Here is a 22,719-nt window from a genome sequence, read left to right as displayed (position 1 = left end):
AAAAAAATACAAGGTTCTCTGCTGAGGCAGAAGAAAATGTTGCAACTTATTTTCAGCCAAGATGTTCAGTTTGCTTCTAATTTACTGTGGAATTACTTGGAGATTTAAGCAAAATTATTCAGTACTAAAGGCCATTTTGCCAACCATGCCTGTGCCTAGTCTTTAGTGATTTCCAATGTATCCCCTTCTGCCCTTTCCCCAGAGACCTACATCCTTCAAAACTGTACGTAATTCCCCCATACAAAAACTGCTGAAACCACTTCCATTTCGGGCAGTGGAACGCAGCCCACTGTATAAAATAAATTTGCTCATTTTACCTCTGGCTTTTGCTAATCACCTCAAATATGTACTTCTGACTACACTGTAACTGAAAAACAAACATTCTCAATTTAATCATTAAAACTGTTCATCATTTTGAAGACTTCTATGCGATTTTCTCTGCTTTAGGACCATCACAGATTTCCCCTTTCACCACACAGCTGACTCTCTTATCCCTAGTGTCATTCTAATTCTAAACACAAGAGAATCTGCAGATGCTGGAAATCCAGAGTAAAACACACACAAAAAAAAAGACGCTGGTGGAACTCAGCAGGTCAGGCAGCATCTATGAAAAGGAACAAAGAGTCAACATTTTGAGTTAAGACCTTTCATGCTGCTATTTTAATTAATTACTTTTACAGCTCTTTTCCAATAATTGACAGGGAGGGAACTTGAGAGATGTGGGTGGATCAGGAGAGGTGAACAGTGGGGGAGGGGCAAAACAACTCAAGGGGTGAGGATGGGCTCAGAGAGGCAGGTAACATGGGCTGGAGAGAGGTGGTGAGCAAGAATGGGCTGTGGAAGCCAGTTGGCTTGGTGATGGGAGATTGATAGAGAAGTTAGGAGAAGGTAGTGATGAGGGAGGCTGGTGTACAGTGGGGGGAAAAGAGGGACACCAGGGTCCACTGAGGGGGAGGGGGAGTCCAGGAAAAATAAATGGAACAAGATGCACTGACAGTTGAACACCCTGACAATGTCAGATATGTCAGCATGTACAACTGATCCCTCCCCCATAGCAAAATGCATAAACAGAATATATTCAAAACAATAAAGGGGGCAGTTTTATTTTCTCTTTCTAATTCCACTTCGGAAAGTTGCACAACTGAGCACTGTAGTTCATCAACGTAAGAAATTTTAAAGCTGGAAATTCATGTTGTATTCCATGGACCCTTACGGTACCCAAGTAAGAAATCATTTAAAGACTCCAATTTCAATTATAAATTTGGTAATATTACCATTTCTTATTGTTTGAACCTGCTGTTTTACCAATCTAAAAAGGAAATTCATTACAGGGGAAAAATTAACCTTTGAATTAATTCCTATTGATGTTAGCACTGACTTTCCATTTCATGTTTTTCAATGGATTATGCAGCTTAGAGTCAATCTATGCAGAATTACATCATCAAAGTTGCAATGCCATTGAGAAGAGACAAATCCCCCAAGGTAAAGGAAGGGAAGCTGAGATAACAAGCAGCTGGCTCCTGCCCCTGTAAAGCGTATATGCAGATATTGATGAGGATGCAGGCTGTGTGATCCACACAATATCTACAATAATACTCGAGCTCAGCACTTTGGATGTGATACAAGAGGGCTACTGCAGCTCTTCAGCCAGCAAAAAAAAAACAAAATAGAAGGCCCTTTCTAGTTAATCACCCATCAGCTCATAATGGAAACCCAAAGAAATATTCTCATTCAAAGCCATAAACAGATAAAATTCAAAACACCAAGCAGAAACTTCTAATGAATTTTCTAACCAGAAAAAACAACAAATAAATGTTTCATCTGCTGACTTTAACATACAAAGCTGAAAGACAAACAAATCAGTGCTGCATCCTCCAGAGATATCAACAGCCTAATGAATGAGTTTTCAGTGTAATCTCACAGCAAGCAAAAACACAAGCACCTTGGAGACAGACTCTTATCTGGCTATATTCAATATTTCTCATTAGTTTCTGTAGAGGGCACAGCAGCTGTAAAAAAAATTAAATAAACTCAACAACAAAAATAATTAATTACCACAGGATTACCTCATTTACTTCATCGCCCTTTCTTTGGTTATAGTACTCCAAGTCTCGATTAACACCAGGCACTTTGTTCCTTTGTCTATAAGACTGTTCCCTCCAGTTACTGAATTCTAAGAAGACAAATGCAAATCAATATGCATTACAAATTGGCAAAAGTGGCAAGTATCAAGAAATTAATAATGTTCCTTCTTCAGGGACAGAATGTGAAACTGTTGTTCACCAATAAATATTTAAAGAATCAAGTCAGGAAAATTGTATTTGCCCCCATTAAACATCCCATCATATTATCACTTTATAAATATGAATATCACAATGTTCTTCCATCTAATTAGCATGCTTGATATTTTAAACATTGATCACTGAAGAAAGAACATCTTTCTCTAACAGAAATCTACTTCTGTCATGTAAAAACCTAAATTCAATATTTATATACAACATATTAATTATAACCTCTTAATTATCCTTTTTTTAATTGATTACGTTACCACAATCAACTGTAGTAATTTATGTGTAGGAAATTGTTGTCTTCTTCGTAAGCACGTCATCAGAATGAGAGCAAATTTCACTATAGTTCTATGGGCGCCAAGACCATTATGGTACACACAGATCGGACCATAGATGGTGCAAGAAGTGCTGGAAACGTTGGGCAATGTAATCCTTCCATTGGACAGAATGAGCTTCCTGACACATGAAATGAAGTCTCCCAAAACTGACCTAAATGTTTTTTCTACAATTTGGTCATAAGGCAGGGATACCTAGGAGTCAGTGAGGGCTGTGGTTCATTTTAAGCAGGTTTTAAGACATCCTTGAATCATTTCCTCTCATCACCAAGTAATCTTTTTCCATGAAAGAGCTCAGGACAGTCTGTCTGGTTCAGGGGCCTACAGTGTACACATGAAGTAACTGGGCCTTATTTGGCTTCAAATGCTGCAGATGCAGGGTTCAGAGAGCACAATGACAGAGGCTCAGTTATTTTTACTAGAGGTTTTTGTGGGGTCAGAGTTGGAGATAACTGCCATACCTTTGGGGTGGGAGAGCAGTCATCCACTTGATAACAAGTTAGAATTCAGGCACCGAATGCATGCAAATGCTGTCTCCACATTGCAGTTAATAATTGGGGCTCAGGGATTGTTGATTGTCCCTCAGTTTTGTACATTAGTCTCGCTCCAATGGTGAGGTGCAGACTTGCAATGAAGAGGATTAAGGAAAGTGCTGGGGTAAAGATGCAATCTCATTTCATGTCAGTTTTTCATTCAATGGTTAGGCTCACAGCTTGCATGCCATCATAAAGGGAAGACAAAATGCAGATCAAATCCAAGGAATACACTCCATGATTCCACTTATTAGTTGCTAAATGCTTCAATGACAAAGAGAAAGGCAATGTACCTTGCTCTTCTCTTGGAGTCTGGTGGTTGTCTGTCATATCCAACAACTGCAGACATGTGCATGAGAGCTTTTTATAAATTGGAAAAGCTTTGCACTGGGGCAGTTCCACTCTCTCAACCTCAGAATTCCGGGGCCAGGGGTACAAACAAGCATCACAAACTAGGGTCTTACTTGGTTACAGAAGAAGACCATAACCTCTTTAGCACCCTGTCATGCACTTTGTTCTTCACAAAGCATTGCAGAACTGCGTTCCTGGTCATTGGATCTCACTGTGGATCTCATCCACCCAGTCTATCAAAGCAGACTTCCAGACTTGGATGAGCGTGTCCCTATCTCACTGGGGTCTAAGGAGGTCACTCTTGAATGTATTAAATGCTAAAGGTAATTTCAACTGTACATCTTGGTTGCCTCAGGATCATTACTTCAGTCAGGAGCATGTCTTCTGCTGGGAGGAGACGGTGTTTCCCAACCTTTTTTAGCCCAACACCCACCCCCCAAAGCACCTTCATACTTGCCAATGCTCCTCTTAGGCACAATATATTTTCCGGTGCCCCCATAGCGTAAAAACATATCTACCATATGCTATCATGAGAAAAATGATTCTGTTTTGGAGTTTTATTTGTCTTTACACCTAGGTTACACAGAACCTGTGCATTGTACAGCAATTCACTATCAATGTGATCCTTGAGCTCAATAGTTTTTAGCAAGAGTTAAAATATCTGATTCAAGTTGTAACAGCAAAAGTCCAAGCTGTTTCTGTTTTTTTGTGAGTACATGGTTCACTGCACTGAAGCCTCTTTTAACAAGGTAAGAGGATACAGATGCAATGAAAAGCAGTTTGGCTCTTCTCCAAAAAGCAGAAAACTTTATATGACAGTGTAAGCCACACACCACAAAAGCAGATGTTTTTGAAAAGCATTTTTGCTTCTTCATCATTATGAATTTTGATAATTTATTCTTGCAAGCTCTCTTCCTGTTTGTCCCTTTTGCAAAGAAATGGATTAATTACCCAATCCCGAATTTCCAGATGTTCAAATCTTTGAATCGATTCTGAAAATCCTTTCTCAGTGACTGCAGGTGTAAGCAGTACTCTTACAAATCACCCTCTATGAAAGAGAGTGTAATACTTTCCATGCAGGGAAACTGTGAGAACATTTTTCTCCCAATGTTTTGTTTATATATTGCCAATTTTCTGATAAAAGTGGACACTGCACTTACTGCCTGGATTAAATTGAAATTCTAAAGTTTCACATTTAGAATGTTCATTTTGTCATATAGATCAGCTAGGCATGCCACATCTCACATGCCACGTTTTTGGCTGTGAGATGTTGATGATGAATAACACAATGGATTGCAATTTCTTTTTCATAAATGCCACTAAACCAGTATAGTGACCTGTTAAAAATGGTGCTCCACTTGTTGCACAGTAAATTATGCTCCTAATTGGAATACTTTTATCTTCAATATACATTTTGAGCTCCTTGTAGATTGACTCTCTGCTAATATTTGTTTTAAACTTTTTATAGATAGAATCCCTTCATAAGCTTTTCCATTTTTGTTAAACCATACACACATATGCCACTAGCAATGCCTCATTTGACTCATCCAGTTGCATCCCAAATACCGTTCTTTTGCAGCTCTGTGGTTGTGTTGAACTACAGATTGCAAATCAGTGAACTCAAGTGAATCAAAACCAGCGGAAGCAGACGGTCCAATTGCCTTTGTTCTTGCCATAAAAGAGGAGATGGAGCCTGCCATTTTATGAAGAGATTGTGTCCTCCATTTGTGTGGTAGTCACTTGGTTTGATCAGTGTTTAAAAGTGGACAAAATGATGTCACAGGTAATCTGCTGAACTAGGGATCATTTCCAAATTATAAGTTATTTGTGAGGTGTTCCTTGATTGGGTATAACCTGCAGGTTTGTGACTGCTGGGGTTTCTATCTGTTCTGCATGATTCAAGCTGGTGGCTGATTGAAAACAAAGAGCCGTAAATTACAGATTGTCACTTGCTGGGAAGAGGGCAATAACTGGATGCTGGCCTGGAGCAGCACCAATAAAAAGGTGTTAAAGATCACTCACATGACCTACAGCCAATGACACTAGAATTAAATATTTGAATTGGTAAAGGATGAATATAAAAGCAGACAATTCAAGTGTGCTGGTAATGGTAACGCTGTAGAACTATCGTGGATGGGAGGTGCCCCACAGATATGTGGGGATTCGAAACTGGACGAGGAACATGTGGCCAGCCACAGACACTACTTTTTAAATGGTGATATCTTTTCTGTTCTTTGACTGTTCATTGTAGGTCAAGAAAACTTAGTAGGTGCGCACACAGGCATTGGTTGTGAAAGTTCATGTGTTCTTTCGTTACTACAAGGGGTAATTCTTAGAACAGTTGATACTCAGCATCTTCATTGAGTCAGCATGATGCGCTACAGTTTTTACTCAGAGGAATTGATTTTGAAATACCGGTATCCATTTTGAGAACAGTGGTGAGCACTTCTGATACAGCAGGCATTATTAATCTCTAATTATATGAGATTTGCTATCATTTTGGAAATGTTATAAGCAGTATGACTACTAGCAAGATCATTTTTAGCTTTCTTGGCTAATGACGAGTGTGCAATGCTCTTCAAATACTTCTTTCATCTTCTGGAACTGAGTAATACCATAAGTCGCTGCTCTGTTCGGTTTCTGGGGTGAGACAGATTTACATCTGAGTTCGTCTAAGTGTCGAGTATTATCATTTGCCTCTCTCCTGGCTAGACATTTAATCCTTCTTAGATGGAGAGATGTTGCCCCGCCCACACATGCTCAATGGCTTAATGATATTATGGCCTGCTTGGACCTTGAAAAAATTCATTATTCAATTCTTAATTCGAACTTAAAGTTCCATAAGGTCTGGGGACCTTTTATTGAGTACTTTCATAACCTTCCTCCTAACTAAGGTTTTTTTTCGGTCCCTCGCTTTCAGCTCCTTTTTCTTTTGGTAGTAGGCATTAATATCTTCTGTTGCTAAGTGTATTCACAGTTTGGGGGTTTGATTGTTCTGATTCATATTCTCTATATTATGTTGTGGGTGGTCTGGAGTTTCCTTTTTTTGTTTTGTGTTGTGGGGCTTGGGGAGGACACTAATGTTACTTGTCTTCAATTTGGGTGCTTTTTCAATTATCTTTCTCTGTATCAGATTGTTATTGTATGCTTATTTTTGCACTGTATCAATGTCCTTCACTTTGATCTGGGGTTTTTTTTTTAATCTGTAGTTATGTAGAAAATGTATAAAAAAACTAATTAAAAAAAAATACCATAAATCGCCTTTTCAGGGTGTCTTTTACGAAAGAGTTCCTGCAAGCTTAATGGTTTCACGGCTTCATTAGACAGTATAGTATTACAAATAAGATCTGACTGGAACAGAATAAAACCATGCTCCAGGTATGTAACACTGCATTGAAACACTTTCTGTAGTTTCTGTTTCTTAGCATGATTAGAATTCAAAGCTTCTCCACCTTCAGTCTCATAGAGATCGTGCCATACACATTTATTCAGCATATGAAGCAGAGTTCGCTTTGAACACCTCGAAAGGAATCGTCGTGGTCAGCCGGTTCACTGATTGGCTCTATCTCACTGTTTGGTTCCGGCCAGCGTTGTAACATTGGGTGACCTGTTTTCTGTAGATCTGTGGAGGCAGTTGAGAGGGTGTACTAGACTTACCAGCTGTTAAATTGCTTGAACTTGTTCTGTGCTGGAAGTCAAGGGGGAACTGCTGGGTGCCCTGGTTGCTAATTTAGAGAATAATGTCTGTTTGGTTGGTAAGGTCAGACGAGGTTGTCGAGTTTCAGATGCGTTGTGGTGATCAGGTGCTCACCGCCTGCAGGACCAAGGCTCTTCCCGAGTTCCAGTGCCACATCCTTTTTTTTTGGAAGTGCCTGCTCTACCAATGGTCTCGTGCCTCAAGTTAGGCCTCAAGCTTACCACCCCCGCCCCAAGAATCTTGAACACCCCCAGCAACTTTTATTTCCCCTAATGCCCACTTAGGACATGTCTTTCTAAATCTTTTTATTAATATTAATAATATGGACAGAATACAGATGATATATTGATAAAGAAATTACCAACATACACATTCCATTACATATAAAAAAAACATACATAATAGTTACAATATAAATGAGTTTACCAAGACATAAGCCATAAGATATATGTATGGACATAGTAAATCTAAATATTTCATAGTGTATAATATAAAAAAAACAGAAAAAAGAAAGAAAAAAAAACAAAAAAATATTTATATAATGCAGAACTAACTAATCTAATCTAATAACTATAGCTAATAAGTAATATAAAAGAAAAAAAAAACAAACAAAAGAGAAGGAAAAAAAAAAGTGGGCTGTTTATAATATCTCACAAAAATAAGTATTCATCAATGCCGTCACTTCCGGTCCTCTCAAAATCCATAAGCTAAAAGCTGGGAAATCAAATGTACTTGGTAAAGGGTCATATTACATCATATGAAAATGTTGAATAAATGGTCTCCATAACTTTTCAAATTTAATAGAAGTCTCAAAAGTACCACTTCTAATTTTTTCTAAATTTAAACATAACATAGTTTGAGAGAACCAATTAAATACAGTGGGAGGATCAATTTCTTTCCAATTCAACAATATAGATCTTCTAGCCATCAAAGTTAGAAATGCAATCATTCGACGGGCTGAAGAAGATAAATGCTGTGAATCTAACATTGGTAAACCAAAAATTGCGGTAATAGGATGAGGTTGTAAATCAATATTCAAAACCGCAGATATAATATCAAAAATATCTTTCCAATATTTCTCCAAAAATGAACACGACCAAAACATGTGAGTTAAAGACGCAATTTCAGAATGACATCTATCACAAATAGGACTTATATGAGAGTAAAAATGAGCTAATTTATCCTTGGACATATGGGCCCTATGTACAACCTTAAATTGTATTAGTGAATGTTTGGCACATAACGATGATGTATTAACTAATTGAAGAATTCTATCCCAATTCTCACTAGAAATACTAAAACTAAGCTCTCTTTCCCAATCCTGTTTAGTCTTATAAAGGGGCTCTGAACGTATCTTCATAATTATATTATAAAGTTTTGAAATAAGCCCTTTTTGAAAAGGGTCTAATTCAAATAAACTCTCCAAAGTATCTGAAGGCACAAAATTTGGAAACGTAGAGAGTACAGAACTTAAAAAATGTCTAATCTGTAAATATCTAAAAAAATGAAATCTCGGCAAGTTATATCTGTTGGATAATTGTTCAAAAGACATGAAACAATTATCTAAAAATAAATCAGAAAATCTTAGTAATCCCTTAGTTTTCCAAGCTGAATAAGCTTGATCTATAATGGAAGGGTGAAAAAAACAATTAGATACAATAGGACTATTTAAAACGAATTGAGTCAACCCAAAAAATCTCCGAAATTGAAACCATATACGCAATGTATGTTTAACTATCGGGTTGTCGATTCGTTTCGGCAATTTAGAAAGAGCAAAAGGGAGAGAAGTCCCTAAAATAGAACCCAAAGCATAAGCTGATACCGATTTAGTTTCTAAACTCACCCAACAAGGGCCAAAAGATCCACCCCCATCTTTCAACCAACATAACAAATATCTAATATTAGCTGCCCAATAGTAAAATCTGAAATTAGGTAATGCTAACCCGCCTTCCTTTTTAGTCTTCTGTAAATATTTTTTACCTAACCTGGGATTTTTATACTGCCATATATATGAAGAAATTTTAGAGTCAACATTAGTAAAAAAAGATTTCGGGATAAAAATTGGTATCGCTTGAAAAATATATAAAAACTTAGGTAAAATAACCATCTTAATAGCATTAATCCTGCCTATTAGAGATAGAGACAAAGGTGACCACCTAGTAAACAAACCTTTAATCTGATCAATTAAGGGTAAAAAATTAAATCCAAACAAATCTTTATGGTTCTTTGTGATTTTGATCCCTAAATAAGTAAAAGAGTCATTAACTAATTTAAAAGGTAAATTTCCATAAATTGGGACCCGTTTATTTAATGGAAACAATTCACTTTTATTAAGATTTAACTTATACCCAGAAAACTCACTAAATTGAGCCAATAATGATAAAACTGCTGGGATGGATTTCTCCGGGTTAGAAATGAATAGTAATAAATCATCTGCATACAAAGATAACTTATGAATATCTGTCCCACGATTAATACCCAAAATATCCTGTGATTGTCTGATGGCAATTGCCAAAGGTTCTAAGGCAATGTTAAATAGTAATGGACTAAGAGGACATCCCTGTCTAGTGCCCCGAAATAGGCGAAAAAAGGGAGATCTTTGATTATTGGTAACCACTGAGGCTACTGGAGTATGATAAATCAATTTAATCCATGATATAAATATCGGACTAAAATTAAACTTCTCCAACACATTAAATAAGTAAGGCCATTCAACTCTGTCAAATGCTTTCTCCGCATCTAATGAAATCACGCATTCTGAAGTATCATGTGAGGGAGTATAAACAATATTCAACAATCTCCTAATGTTAAAAAAAGAATAACGATTTTTAATAAAGCCAGTTTGATCATCTGAAATAATTTTGGGTAATACCTTCTCCAATCTAGATGCCAGTAACTTAGAAAAAATCTTGGAGTCTACATTCAATAAAGATATAGGTCTATAAGAAGCACAATTAGTAGGGTCTTTATCTTTCTTCAATATTAGAGAAATGGAAGCTCTATAAAAAGATTGTGGCAAATTCCCTAATCTAATGGCCTCCTCAAAAACCTTACCTAACCAAGGGGAAAGAGTAGCGGAAAAAAATTTAAAAAATTCAACTGTATAACCATCTGGACCCGGTACTTTCCCAGAATTCATTGAGGAAATAGCCCCTTTAATTTCTACATCCGTAATAGGAGTATCCAATATCAAAAGATCATCAGATGATAACCTTGGAAAATTTAATTTCCCCAGAAAATCAGACATGGTATTATAATCTTGAGGAAATTCAGATTGATACAGGGAGGTATAGAAATCTTGAAATGCCTTATTTATCTCATCATGATTAACTGTCAGATTCCCATTCTGCTGACCAATCTTAGTGATTTGACGTTTAACCAGAGCATTCTTCAATTGACTAGCTAACAGTTTACCAGATTTATCACTATGTATATAAAAATCAGATTTAGTTTTCATTAATTGATTTTCAATCGAGGATGTAAGTAATAAACTATGTTCCATTTGAAGTTCAACCCTTTGTTTGTAAAGCTCCTTACTAGGAGCAATCGAATATTTCTTATCAATCTCTTTAATTTTATCAACCAATAAAAGAGTTTCCATCTTGATACGTTTCCTCAAACCAACAGAATAAGAAATAATCTGTCCACGTATATAAGCTTTAAAAGTGTCCCAAAGTGTTCCATAGGAAATATCATCCGTAGAATTAGTTGAAAAGAAGAAGTCGATCTGCTCCTCCATAAATTTAATAAAGTCAGAGTCTTGCAAAAGGGTAGAGTCAAATCGCCATTGTCTAGCATTAAAAACTGTATCCGTAAATTTCATAGAAAGTAATAACGGAGCGTGATCAGAGATAGCTATAATATCATAGTTACAACCGATTACCATTGGAATAAAACAAGAGTCTACAAAAAAATAATCAATTCTTGAATAAGAGTGATGAACATGTGAGAAAAAAGAAAACTCTTTGTCATTAGAATGCCGAAATCTCCAAACATCAAAAACTCCATTGTCAGTCAAAAAGGAGTTAATACAAGTGGCCGACTTATTAGGTAAAGTCTGAATAGATAAATATTTATCCATCAGAGGATTTAAACAACAATTAAAGTCACCACCCATTATTAACTTATATTCGTTTAGATTGGGTAAAGAAGTAAATAAAGACTTAAAAAAGTCAGGACAATCCACATTTGGAGCATAAACATTAACCAAAGCAACCTTTTTATTACAAAGTAAACCCGTAATTAACAAAAATCTGCCATTCGGATCCGAAAAAATATCATGTTGAACAAATGAAATAGAGGAGTCAATAAAAATTGAAACTCCTTTTACTTTAGCATTCGAATTTGCATGATACTGTTGACCCCGCCAAAATCTAAAAAAACGAAATTTGTCCTCCCTCCTCACATGAGTTTCTTGTACAAAAATGATATGAGCATTAAGTCTTTGGAATACTTTGAAAATCTTCTTTCGTTTAATTGGATGATTTAAACCATTAGTATTCCAAGACACAAAATTAATGGTCTGAGCCATAATTCTATAATCAACCCTTTGGTATAGAAAGGGTTAACCAACTTATAAACTCATGCACCCGGAAGAGGAACAAAAGTAGTGAGAAGACCCGGAAGTGACGACAACACAGACATATTTGAAGTTCAAAAACAGCCCAAATAAAAAAACTAACACAAACTGGTGTAAAAAAAATAGAATTAGAAAACAGACCATCCCCCCACCCCCCAAGAAAAAGAGAAAAAGCCAAAATATGACTTAAAAAGAGAAAAAGTAAGACTAATCCTACCCCCATGTCAGCTGAAGAACACTCCATATAAAAAGGATATATATAAAAGAATCACCCCGAATTTAAAAATAAAATCGCTATAATAAAAACCATATTTCTAAGTATAGTTAGTTGTAAAAAGAATAAAAATATAATCACTAAAAACAATTATAACTCGGGCTCTGGCCCAGACAAAACAAAAAATATTTAAGCTAAGATAAGCGATGCCTTGTCTAGAAAAAACACGAAAAATATAAACATAATGCCATCTTAAGCAAAACCAAAAATCTTTTCCAAAAAACCACCATCTTAATCAAGGAAAAATTTACCTTCAAAGAATTAAAAATATACCTTCGAAGGAACAAAGTTAATGGACAAGTATGTAGTTAAATGATTAAAGTGTATAAGGCAAAAACAATTAACATGACGCAAACACACTTTAACTTGAGCATAAAGTGTAGGATGAACCTACACCAGTAACCAGATTATAATTCTGGTTTAAGAGATCGAGAACCATCTTATATGATCAGAATCATTCATTTATTAAAGACTGGTGTCTGTAACAGTAGGGAAGTTCTCCTCCAGATATTTTCTCGCTTCTGAAGTTGAAAGGAAAATTTGTCGTGAAGCATTCGACGGAGAAATTCGAAGCTTCGCAGGGTATAGAAGCGCAGGTTTCAGATTTTTCTCATAACATTCAGCCATCAACGGTTTAAAAAGAAGCCTTCTTTTTAAAAGATCTGAACTAAAATCTTCGATCAGACGGAAGGAAAAATCTTTGATTTTAATCATTCCTAGTCGACGAGCTACTCTTATAACTTGTTCTTTGTCATGTACATAATGGAACCGGACAATTATCACCGAAGGTTTATCTGTAGCACTCGGTGATCGACGCCGAATTCTATGTGCCCGATCCAATAAAGGAGGGTTATTCGGGAAAATTGTCGGAAACGCTTCTTTTAAAAGTTGAGCAAAATATTTCGAAGGGTCATCTTTTTCTATGCCGTCTGGAAGACCAAGTATACGTACGTTCTGTCTTCTGGAGCGATTCTCAAAATCGTCACTCTTGGCTTTAAGGGCTTCCATCAGCTTAATGGTCGAAATTAAATCCTGTTGCAGTTTTCCAATAGTCAAATCTCGCTTCCGAGCTTCTTCTTGCAGAGACGCAATAAGAGTTTGTTGCTGTTTAATTACTAAGTCCGTCTTAACCATGTACTCTTGAAAAGCCTTTATATCTTCTTTAAAAAATTGTTGTAGTTCAGCAAATTTTTGATTCAAAACCTCCATAAACAATTCAAAAGTTAATGGTGTTTGTTGTGTCGGAGCCTGCTTTTTTCCGTTACCGTTCGGATTACGTCCGGGATCCCGTCCCTTAGACCTGAGAGACATTTCTGTTTGCATATCTTCAAAAGTTCACAACAAACGCTTAGCAGTAAATCCAAAAAAAAGAATAAAGAAACTTTCGGTATAGGTAAAAATACGCTGAATAAGGGTGATCAAAGGTTAAAAAAAGTAAAAGTTACGGAGCGAATCCAAAACGGTACTCACTCCATGAGCGTCTCCAGCTGACTCCAGGACATGTAACCACCTCCTTGGGGAGCAGTACTGCCCGTGTTGTGATTCACCATTGTAGAGGATGATGCTGGTGATTATATTTTCTGCGGCAGGCAGCAGAAAAAACCTCTCTTTAGTTACCAGAATCACATTTCTGTTTTTGAAGATGATCATAATTATATTGCTCAATTTCTCATTAAGTTATATACAGACCCCTAACACTAGATACAAACTTCAACAGGAGAAGGAAAAGGCATTTGATAAGGGCAATGTTATGATAGTCACGGGGGATTTCAATATTCAGGTAGATTGGGAAAATATTAGACTCTGAAAATATATTAGGCTAAGAAAACTGTAGTGCAGAGTCGAAATCATTCACTAAAGATATATCGGGTGAAAATTCATTTCAATTTCAGTTCACTTACATACTCCAACTTCACGTGGGCTACAAGTTAGAATGGGAGATAGAAACAGCATATAAAAATGGCAACATTGTGATAGTCATAGGAGATTTCAATATGCAAGTAGATTGCGAAAATCAGGTTGGCGCTGGATCCTAAAAGTGAGAATCTGTAGAATACCTACCAGATGGCTTTTAGGAGCAGTTTTTCTGCTAGAGGAACGGCAAGTTTGAACTTGGTGTTTTGTAAAGGTCCAGATTCAAGGTAGTTTAAGATGAGTTTAAGGTAAAGGAACCCTCAGGAGCCAGTGATCATATTTTAGAATTCACCGAGCAATTTTGCGAATGTGAAGCTAAAATCTGATGTACAGTATCAGTACTACAGAGAGAGAAGGAAATTTCAGAGGTTATGGAAGAGGAGCTGGCCAAAGTTGATTAGAAGAGGACACTTGCAGGGATAATGGCAGAACAGCAATGGCTGGTGTTTCTAGGGGAAATACCCGCAGGAAAGATACACCCTAAAGATAAAAAGTATTCTAAAGGGAGAATGAAGCAACTGTGGGTGACAAGGGAAGTCAAAGGCAGCATAAAATCAAAAGAGAAGGCATATAATATAGTAAAAACGAGTGGGAAGCTGGAGAATTGGGAAGCTTTTAAAAACGAATAAGTGACAACTAAAAAAAACCTTAAGGAGAATAAAGATGATACATTAAGATACCAAAGACGACACCAGATTTATCAGATATCAAGATTTATCAGTACCAGCTAGGCAAGTGTGGATATTGGATCGCTGGAAAGTGACAATGGAGCAGAAGTAATGGGGGGTAAAGAAATGGCAGACAAACTTAGTATGTAGTTTGCATCAGTCTTCACTGTGAAAGCAAGTATCCATATTGTGGAATGGTTCCAGAGGACTGGAATATTGCAAATGTCACTCCACTCTAAGAAGGGAAGAAGGCAGAAGAAAGGAAATTATAGGCCAGTTATCCTGATTTCAGTAGTTGGAAAGATGTTGGAGTCAATTGTTGAGGATGAGGTTTTGGGGTACTTGGAAGCACAAAAGACTATAGGTCAGAGTTAGCAAGGTTTCACTGGGGGGGAATCTTACCTGACAATCCTGTTGGTATTCTTTGAGGGAATAACAAGCAGAACAGACAAAGGAGAATCAGTGGATGTTGTTTACTTGGATTTAAGTAAGGCCTTTGACAAGGTGCCACACATGAGGCTGCTTACCCAGATAAGAGCCCATGGTATTACAGGAAAAATACCAGCATGGATAGAAGATTAGCTAATTGGCAGGAGGCAAAGAGTTGGAATTAAGGAGACTTATTCTGGTTGGCTGCCAGTGACAAATGATGTGTGCAGATGTCAGTACTGGGACTCCATTTTCTTGTGGTTATTTGTCAATGATTTGGATAACGGAATTGATGGTTTTCTGACCAAGTTTACAGATGATACAAAGATAGGTGGAGAGTCAAGTGGTGTTGAGGAAGCAGGGTGTCTGCAGAAGGACTTGGACAGATTAGGAGAATGGGCAAAGAAGTGGCAGATGGAATATTGTGTAGGGAAGTGTACGGTCCTGCACTTTGATAGAAGGAATAAAGGCAAAAACTATTTCCTAAATGGGGAGAAAATTCAAAAATCAGAGGTGCAAAGGGACTTGGTGTCATTGTGCTGGATTTCCCAAAGGCTAACTTGCAGGTTGAGAAGCGTTTGACAGCTCTGAGCCTGTACTCAGAGCTTAGAAGTATCAGGAGGATCTCATTGAAACCCATCAAATATTTGAAGTCCTGGATAGAGTGGATGCAGAGAGGATGTGTCCGATAGTGGGCGAGTTTGGGATCAGAGTACACAGCCTCAGAATAGAGGAACATTCATCTAGAACAAAGATGAGAAGGAATTTATTTAGGCAGAGGGTGGTGAATCTGTGGAGTTCAGTGCCACCGACAGCTATGGAGACCAAGTCACTGAGCATATTTAAAACAGAGGTTGATAGATTCTTTGGTAGTCAGCGTGCCAAAGATTACAGGGGGAAGGCAGGAAAATGAAGATAAGAGGGACAATAAATCATCCATGATTCAGACTCGAGGGGCTGAGTGGCCTAATTCTTCTCTTATGGTCTTAAGATCTTCCTCTGACCAGATATCAATGTGGTTGTGGATTTTTCACCACCATCAAGTTTTATAACTTAACCAGGAATCCCATTTGTTCCCAGGGCCTTTTGTTTTATCGGGCATGTTCTCTTTTTATCTTCTTGTCAGTCAGAATTGGTGATGAGGCTCAACTGAATGGGCTGCTGTATGATGCTTCGGTTTGAGGAGAGAATTGTTAAGGGGGTATTTTAAGTTCTCCTTCAAGTGGATGCCCTTGACTAATCAGCCATCGTTCAATTGTATGGTGGAGTAAATAAGGGCTGCCTGGCTTATTTATGTTGTTTTATTACAGCCTTTCTTTTATTGCTTCACCAGAACTTGTACATTGCAACTGACGTGCACACCATCAATTTCCTCTGCTAATTCCATTTATTCCATATATGCACAACGTTCATCATGCAGAGTTAATCAATCAACTAATTGAATAGTTTTCTAAATCCTGTACTGCACTGTCACTTGCCTTCAACAACTTTGGCTGCTTACAGCTAATTATACTTGAGATTGAAATTAAGCATGGCTGCTTTAACAATCCTCTCAACACATTCCACAGGTTGGTATTGCTGAAATGCTTTCCTATATTTATACTTCAGCAACTTGTCCACAGCTACTTACTATTTTAAGAGACTGGGGACTTCAAAAGTCTTTCCAGATGTTATTTTAAGAATTGCTTTCATAAAGTATAATGCCCTTGAATTCAACCATACTAAAACAAGCACTCTTACAGACCCTCAACACAAATCATCAGATAAATATCCCCATAGTGTACTAGTCCCAATGATCCTGTGATAATAATCATGCACTAAAACTGCAAGATATTAATAAAGAGAATAATATTTCTGAAAAATAAATGCCTTGGTACTTATCAATTCTATCCATTTTTTGATTTCTCACATTACTAACAGGATGTTTAGCCTCGTGCACTTTCTTCCATGCTACTGGATTTTCTAATTTAATTTTCAACCTGTTTTAGAACATCTACATTTCTTCCAGCACCCCTCAAAATATACCATAATAGATCTGTTAGATAATCTGTCTTTCCTATCACATGGTATGACCTTCACATATCATCTCTCTCTATCTCAGCCTCTCAATCTCCTGAAAGAGGTTTATAAAGAGAGGGCAGATGATAATGATGATAGATGTGATTGATATTGATCTCAAAGGAAATTGAGTCAGAGCAGCATTACAAGTGTGCAGACATACAAATTATTAGAAGAGAAGAAAGAAAGAATAAAAAATAAGTTGCCTCAAACAGTCTAACAGGAGGGGGTCATCACTTCCTTGGCTAGAGGTTGACTCATTATAGAGACTAATGGCCGAGGCTAAGAATGACCTCATACAGCACTCTTTGGAGCAGCACAGTTGTCTTAGTCTATTACTGAAAGTGCTCCTCTGCTCAACCAAGGCAGCATGCAGAGAGTGAGAAACATTGTTCAGAATTGCCAGGATTTTCCATAGGGTCCTTTGTTCTAACACAGCCTCCAGTTTTACTCCTATAACTGAGCCAGCCTTCCTAACCAGTTTACTGAGCTTGTTGGCATCACCTGTGTTGATGACATTGCCCCAGCACACTACCACATAGAAAATTGTACTGGTAGGTCATGAGAAGGAGAGGCCTGCATAATCCAAAGGACATCAGTCTCCTCAGAAAGTTCAGGCAACTCTGGCCCTTCTTGTACACTGCCTCTGTGTTGCTGTTCCACTCAAGTCCGTCATCCACGAGCACCCCCAGGTATTTGTAGGTCCTCACCACATCCACATCCTCACCATCAATAGTAACAGGGAGCAGTGCTGGTTTAGTCTTCCTAAAGTTCATCACCATCTCCTTTGTCTTACTGATGTTGAACCGTGGATGATTCAACTTACACCATTTGACAATATCCTCTACCAGGACCCTGTATTCATCCTCCCGACCTCCCTTTATAGACCCAACTAATGCTGGGTCATCCAAGAATTTCCTCAGATGACGTGACTCAGTGTTGTATCTGAAGTAGGAGAAGAGAAAAAATATTAAGACAGAAAATCCTGCTTAAGCAGTATCCAGACAAAAGGAAATGTTAGGCTACACGGGAGTTTGCAATGTTTGTTACTATTTTATAGTTATATACTATAATACTGTAATAGTTAGTTACTATATTTCAGATCAGAGGAAGATCAAAAAGACATCAAATACCAGACAAGAGTGGTTAAAAAAACATATTAGTCTTAAATTCCAGAGAGCTTGGAAGAAGTATGATTGGGAAGAGAGAGGGTGAGGGAGAGAGAGCAGGGGAGCGGGAGAGGACGGGGGAGCGGGAGAGGGAGGGAGAGGGCAAAGGAGGTGGGGAGAGTGTAGAAAGAGATACTTGAGACAGATATAATTACAGCAGGTTGAGGTTAGTTATCTCAAAAGATAATACAAGTTCTGAAGACTGTGGTTTCCCAGACTGAAGATGAAATGCTGCACATCAAATATACTTACACCAGTGCAGAGTGGAAGAGTAATAAAGAATTAAAACAACACAGTCAGGGTCACCCTTTCTAATAAATGACAGCATTTCAATTCTCCAGTATCAGGCAGACAATGTTATAGACACTAAATACAATAACTAACTTGGTAAGGAGTGCATTTAGATCTGTTACACGTGAATGGCCATTTTGACCGCCGGATGAAGAGAGGAATGGGCAAAGCAGAACACACGCTGCATCTCCTGCACTTAAATGGCAAATTACCAGAAGTTAGTGGAGGTGGAAAGGGAGTCATAAAAAATGGTCCATGAGAGGAAGGTGTATCTTGTGATGGATATGGTAAAGGGATCTGTTATAGCTACAGTTCAGGGAAAAGGATGACATCTCAGAAACACCTGTATGGAAAGTTTCAGAGTTACTGCCACAGAAGCAGAAATGTGAGAATGAAATGGAATCCTTATAGGAAGCAGGGTGGATGGATTCTTCCATTTATGTGTAGGCATAAGAGACATCCAAAAGTGCCAAACATTTGTGATTTGTTAGATCAAATTATAGTACAGCAGAATTATCCTATTTAATTACTAATTTGAAGTCAACATCACTGGTGCTATATGTTGGAGCGGTCAAAGTTTGCTTAACATAATGTGTCCTGGCAGGTGATAGTTCCATACAGAATTTCAGAAATTCAGGATGCACAGCTCTGGAGCCACACCAGAAAGCAGTGAGACTTTCTATGCAGAGTGGAATGTTCCATGGGTTAGGTCACTATCAAACACCCTATGCCAACACAGAAAGTTCAGCTTGTGTGCGACCAATGCAACAGCAGTAATAACAAAGAAACACAGGGGTCAAGGATCAGGGAACACAGGGAATGCAATCATCTGCCAGTTCCACTTCCACCCGTTTCAGGTTGCTAATCTTGACTGCCAGTAAACTAGGCTGCAATTACACTTGGGTATCACTGCAATGCAAGAAATCCAGCAGCAAATCTGTGTTTAGTTTCTCTTCTTTGCTAATACCTCAGAGTCAAGAGGTTTTGTTTCCATTACATTTCTCTGAGATCTGAGGACAGCAGTAAGTCCCAGCCGGAGTCTCCTGTCTCAGGAAGGATGTGCAGCTGACAGGGATTGAGTGGATTCTTCTAAATTTCTTGATGTTAGCTTTGACCTTCGTGTACTTCTGAGAGATTCAAAATGCCCAATGCCTTCTGACATGCTTCCCCATAACTTTATAAACAGTTGTGAATCTGCGATTCCCCATGCAACATTTTTTGAAGGTGAAACATTTTCATTGTCCACATGGAACCAAGCTCGCCATGATACAGCTCAGAGTAAGATGATTGCATTGGGAATCTGCCATCATATACTCTGAAGTTAGGTGAACATGATCAGAGGACGTTCTCATGGAAAAGAGACACTGACATTACCCATCCAATAGTGGATACGGAGGATTTTGCAGAGGCCATACTAGTGCCACTTCTCCAGCACTCTGAAGATCCTACAGAGTGTTGTCCTCATTTCTGATGCCTACAGAAAGGCATGGATCATTGTTGACCTGTGCATAAGCATGGCTCCAGCTGTTCTCCCTTGCCGTCCACTCAAGTGGAGCTCTTAGATACAACTGCCGAGCTAACATTAAGGTTCAAAGGTTCATTTATTACCAAAGTATACAATTCTTCTTCTCCAGATAGCCACAAAGCCAAGAAAGAAAAGAATGGTAACATGATCATCAAACTCCCAAATCTCTCCCCCCCGCAATATTGAACGAACAAAAATGGACAGGCCCATCAACATCCTAAATCCCCCTCCCCTGCACAATAAAAATGGGAAGGATAGGGTTAAAGAACACAGAATACACAAAAAAATTAAGATGGAAAAAAGGCTGACATCCAAAATGTAGAAAACCTATTTTTCCCTCTTCTATTTGGACCTGTGAAGAGATTGAGAGCTGAGATATCTTGGTGAAGGCCAAACAAGGCATCAATGCACTGCCATTTGATGATAGTAGTCATCACAACTTCCACCACGTTAACGAGTGCAGAATAAGTGGACAAGATCTGTCTTATTTTTTTTGTAAAGAGTAGATAGCTGGATAAATAGTTTAGTACTGAAGAACTGATGATTCTTAATAACCAGAGAAGAAAATTTGATGATGTCACCATCTTTCGACTCTTGTGTGCAGATTTTGGCCATAACTGAAGTTGGTTATTGGGCTAGAGTATTTGGAGTTCCCTCCTGAGGATTATCTTCTCCATTACTCGCTCAAAAATTCTTGAAGTTCAAATTGCATCTGGTTACAATCTAGTACTTCCTTTCTCAGTTGTTGCAAAGTTCTTGTTTTGATTTGGCATGAACAGAACAAGAATCTTCTATTACATACAAAAACAATTTTTTTTTTAATTCATCCCTCCGCAGTTGCTCACAAATGATGTATCAATAAGACTTTTGCACTATTCTGTGACCTGTGATACTTCATGCTGTGTCAGGGCAGTTTTATGCCGGCTTTTTGTAGAGGACAGGGAGAACAAAAATCTCACAGCTACTCAACACTGAGTGGAAAAAAAAGCCAAATTTAAATCTGCAAATAGTTATCTGGCGTTGATGAATGATACTTCATTTATAGCTACTCTTATCTTAGTTTTTGTTCAAACTTCATAACAGTCCTAGGGGCTAGATTTATCTATTCATATTTCTGATCTTGCAGTTTGGATTAAAGTATTAACTAGTTACTTAAGACAAGCTCAAAAACATTGGTTTTGAATTTGTTTGACTGAAACTTTTCTCTGCTAGAGTTGCTAGTCTTGGCTTACTGGTATTCTCAAGAGATTTAAGCAGATATGGCTGCCAAATCATTGCTATGCTGAGAGTAGGTTGTTACACTGTTGGAAGTGTCATCTTTCCAAAGTGATATCAAATCAAAATGGGAATGGTCTTTTGGATGAACGTAGAATACCTCATGGCACTCTACCAAGAGGAACTTGGGACATGTTCTGCTCTCTTGGCACATATTTATCCTCAGGACTGCGATCTTATAGTCATTTATTTCAATGGTGTTTCTCCTCTGCAGATGCACATGAATGCATCAGCCTTATCAAGAGGAGAACAATGACACAATGATCAATGAGCATTTTTGCAGCAGCTGACCAAGGTGGGGCAATCAAAGTGACTTTACAGATATGTAATTATGAGATCTGACAGATGACATTGATGCACGGTCTTAATCTCAGGCCAAATATGACATTAAGCTTTTAAACAGTCTGCTAGATCCTATTTACATAATAGGTTGGAAGAGCAATGGGTCATCAGCTAGGTAAAAGAATTTGGGATACAGACCAAAGACAATGGTTTTGAGAGCAGCAGAACTACTATTAGTCAGCTGGGTGTGTACTGGTATCTACGCCGAACTTCGAGGTGAGAGGCCCCAGGTTCGAATCCGGCCAGCTCCTTGCACGCTTTCCATCCATGCTGTGTTGAGCGGCAAGCTAGCAATTCGGCCTCGTAAAACAGAGAAACGCTAAAGAAATGGCAAGGTGGCTGCCTGATGGGCAGGAGGAAATTTTGATAGAGCAGCTCAACAAGTCAAAATGAGCAGAAGGGTCAAGTCAGATGGTGGCGAAGTAGATGTATTTTTCTAAATGATGATGCAATGGCAAGGGACAGCAATTTGTTTTTAATTGCTCCTTTGCAATTTTCACCAGTTCTAACATTCGGCCACCAGGTACATTTTCCCTCCTCTTCCCTTTCAGCATTTGTAGGGATTACTTCCTTTGTGACTGTCGCACTCCCATGCATCTACACCCACCTCTTCCCTCTACACATCCTGCTACCCAGTCTTTCCCAGTGAAGCAGCGTCTCATTTGCACCTCTCTCAATCTCATTTAATGAATTTGGTGTTTAAATGTGGTCCCCACTACATAGGAGAAACCAAAATAAATTACTGATTTTATGCTCAGTCCACACTGAGGGCGAACCTCAATTCCCTAATGCTTGCCAGTATAATTCACCATCCCACTCCCTACCTGATCCATGCACTGTTAGAATAATGTCCACTGAAAAGTAGTCCGTCCTTCATCTGGTTATGTTGCAGTTCTCCAGCTTTAGGTAACTCAATCTTTATGCCCACCTTCATCAGAACCAGTCATTAATCTGTAATTTTGGCTCCATTTTTTCTCCCCTTTAGTACAAC

General features: G+C 38.1%; 1 protein-coding gene across 1 annotated transcript in view; it reads right to left on the bottom strand.

Annotated features, from left to right (window-relative positions):
* Nucleotides 1–22,719, bottom strand: part of b4galnt3b (beta-1,4-N-acetyl-galactosaminyl transferase 3b) — a 181,646-nt gene that overhangs the window by 115,006 nt on the left and 43,921 nt on the right. The window contains exon 3 of the mRNA XM_059978156.1: nucleotides 2,067–2,173. Within this exon, the coding sequence (XP_059834139.1) occupies nucleotides 2,067–2,173 (107 nt within the window). The remainder of the gene's footprint in view (nucleotides 1–2,066; nucleotides 2,174–22,719) is intronic.

The sequence above is a fragment of the Hypanus sabinus genome, chromosome 8 (genome assembly GCF_030144855.1).
Source record: "Hypanus sabinus isolate sHypSab1 chromosome 8, sHypSab1.hap1, whole genome shotgun sequence".
Classification (NCBI taxonomy): Eukaryota; Metazoa; Chordata; class Chondrichthyes; order Myliobatiformes; family Dasyatidae; genus Hypanus; species Hypanus sabinus.
The sequence above is the reverse complement of the archived record's forward strand: the minus strand, read 5'-3'. Positions and strand labels throughout refer to the sequence as shown.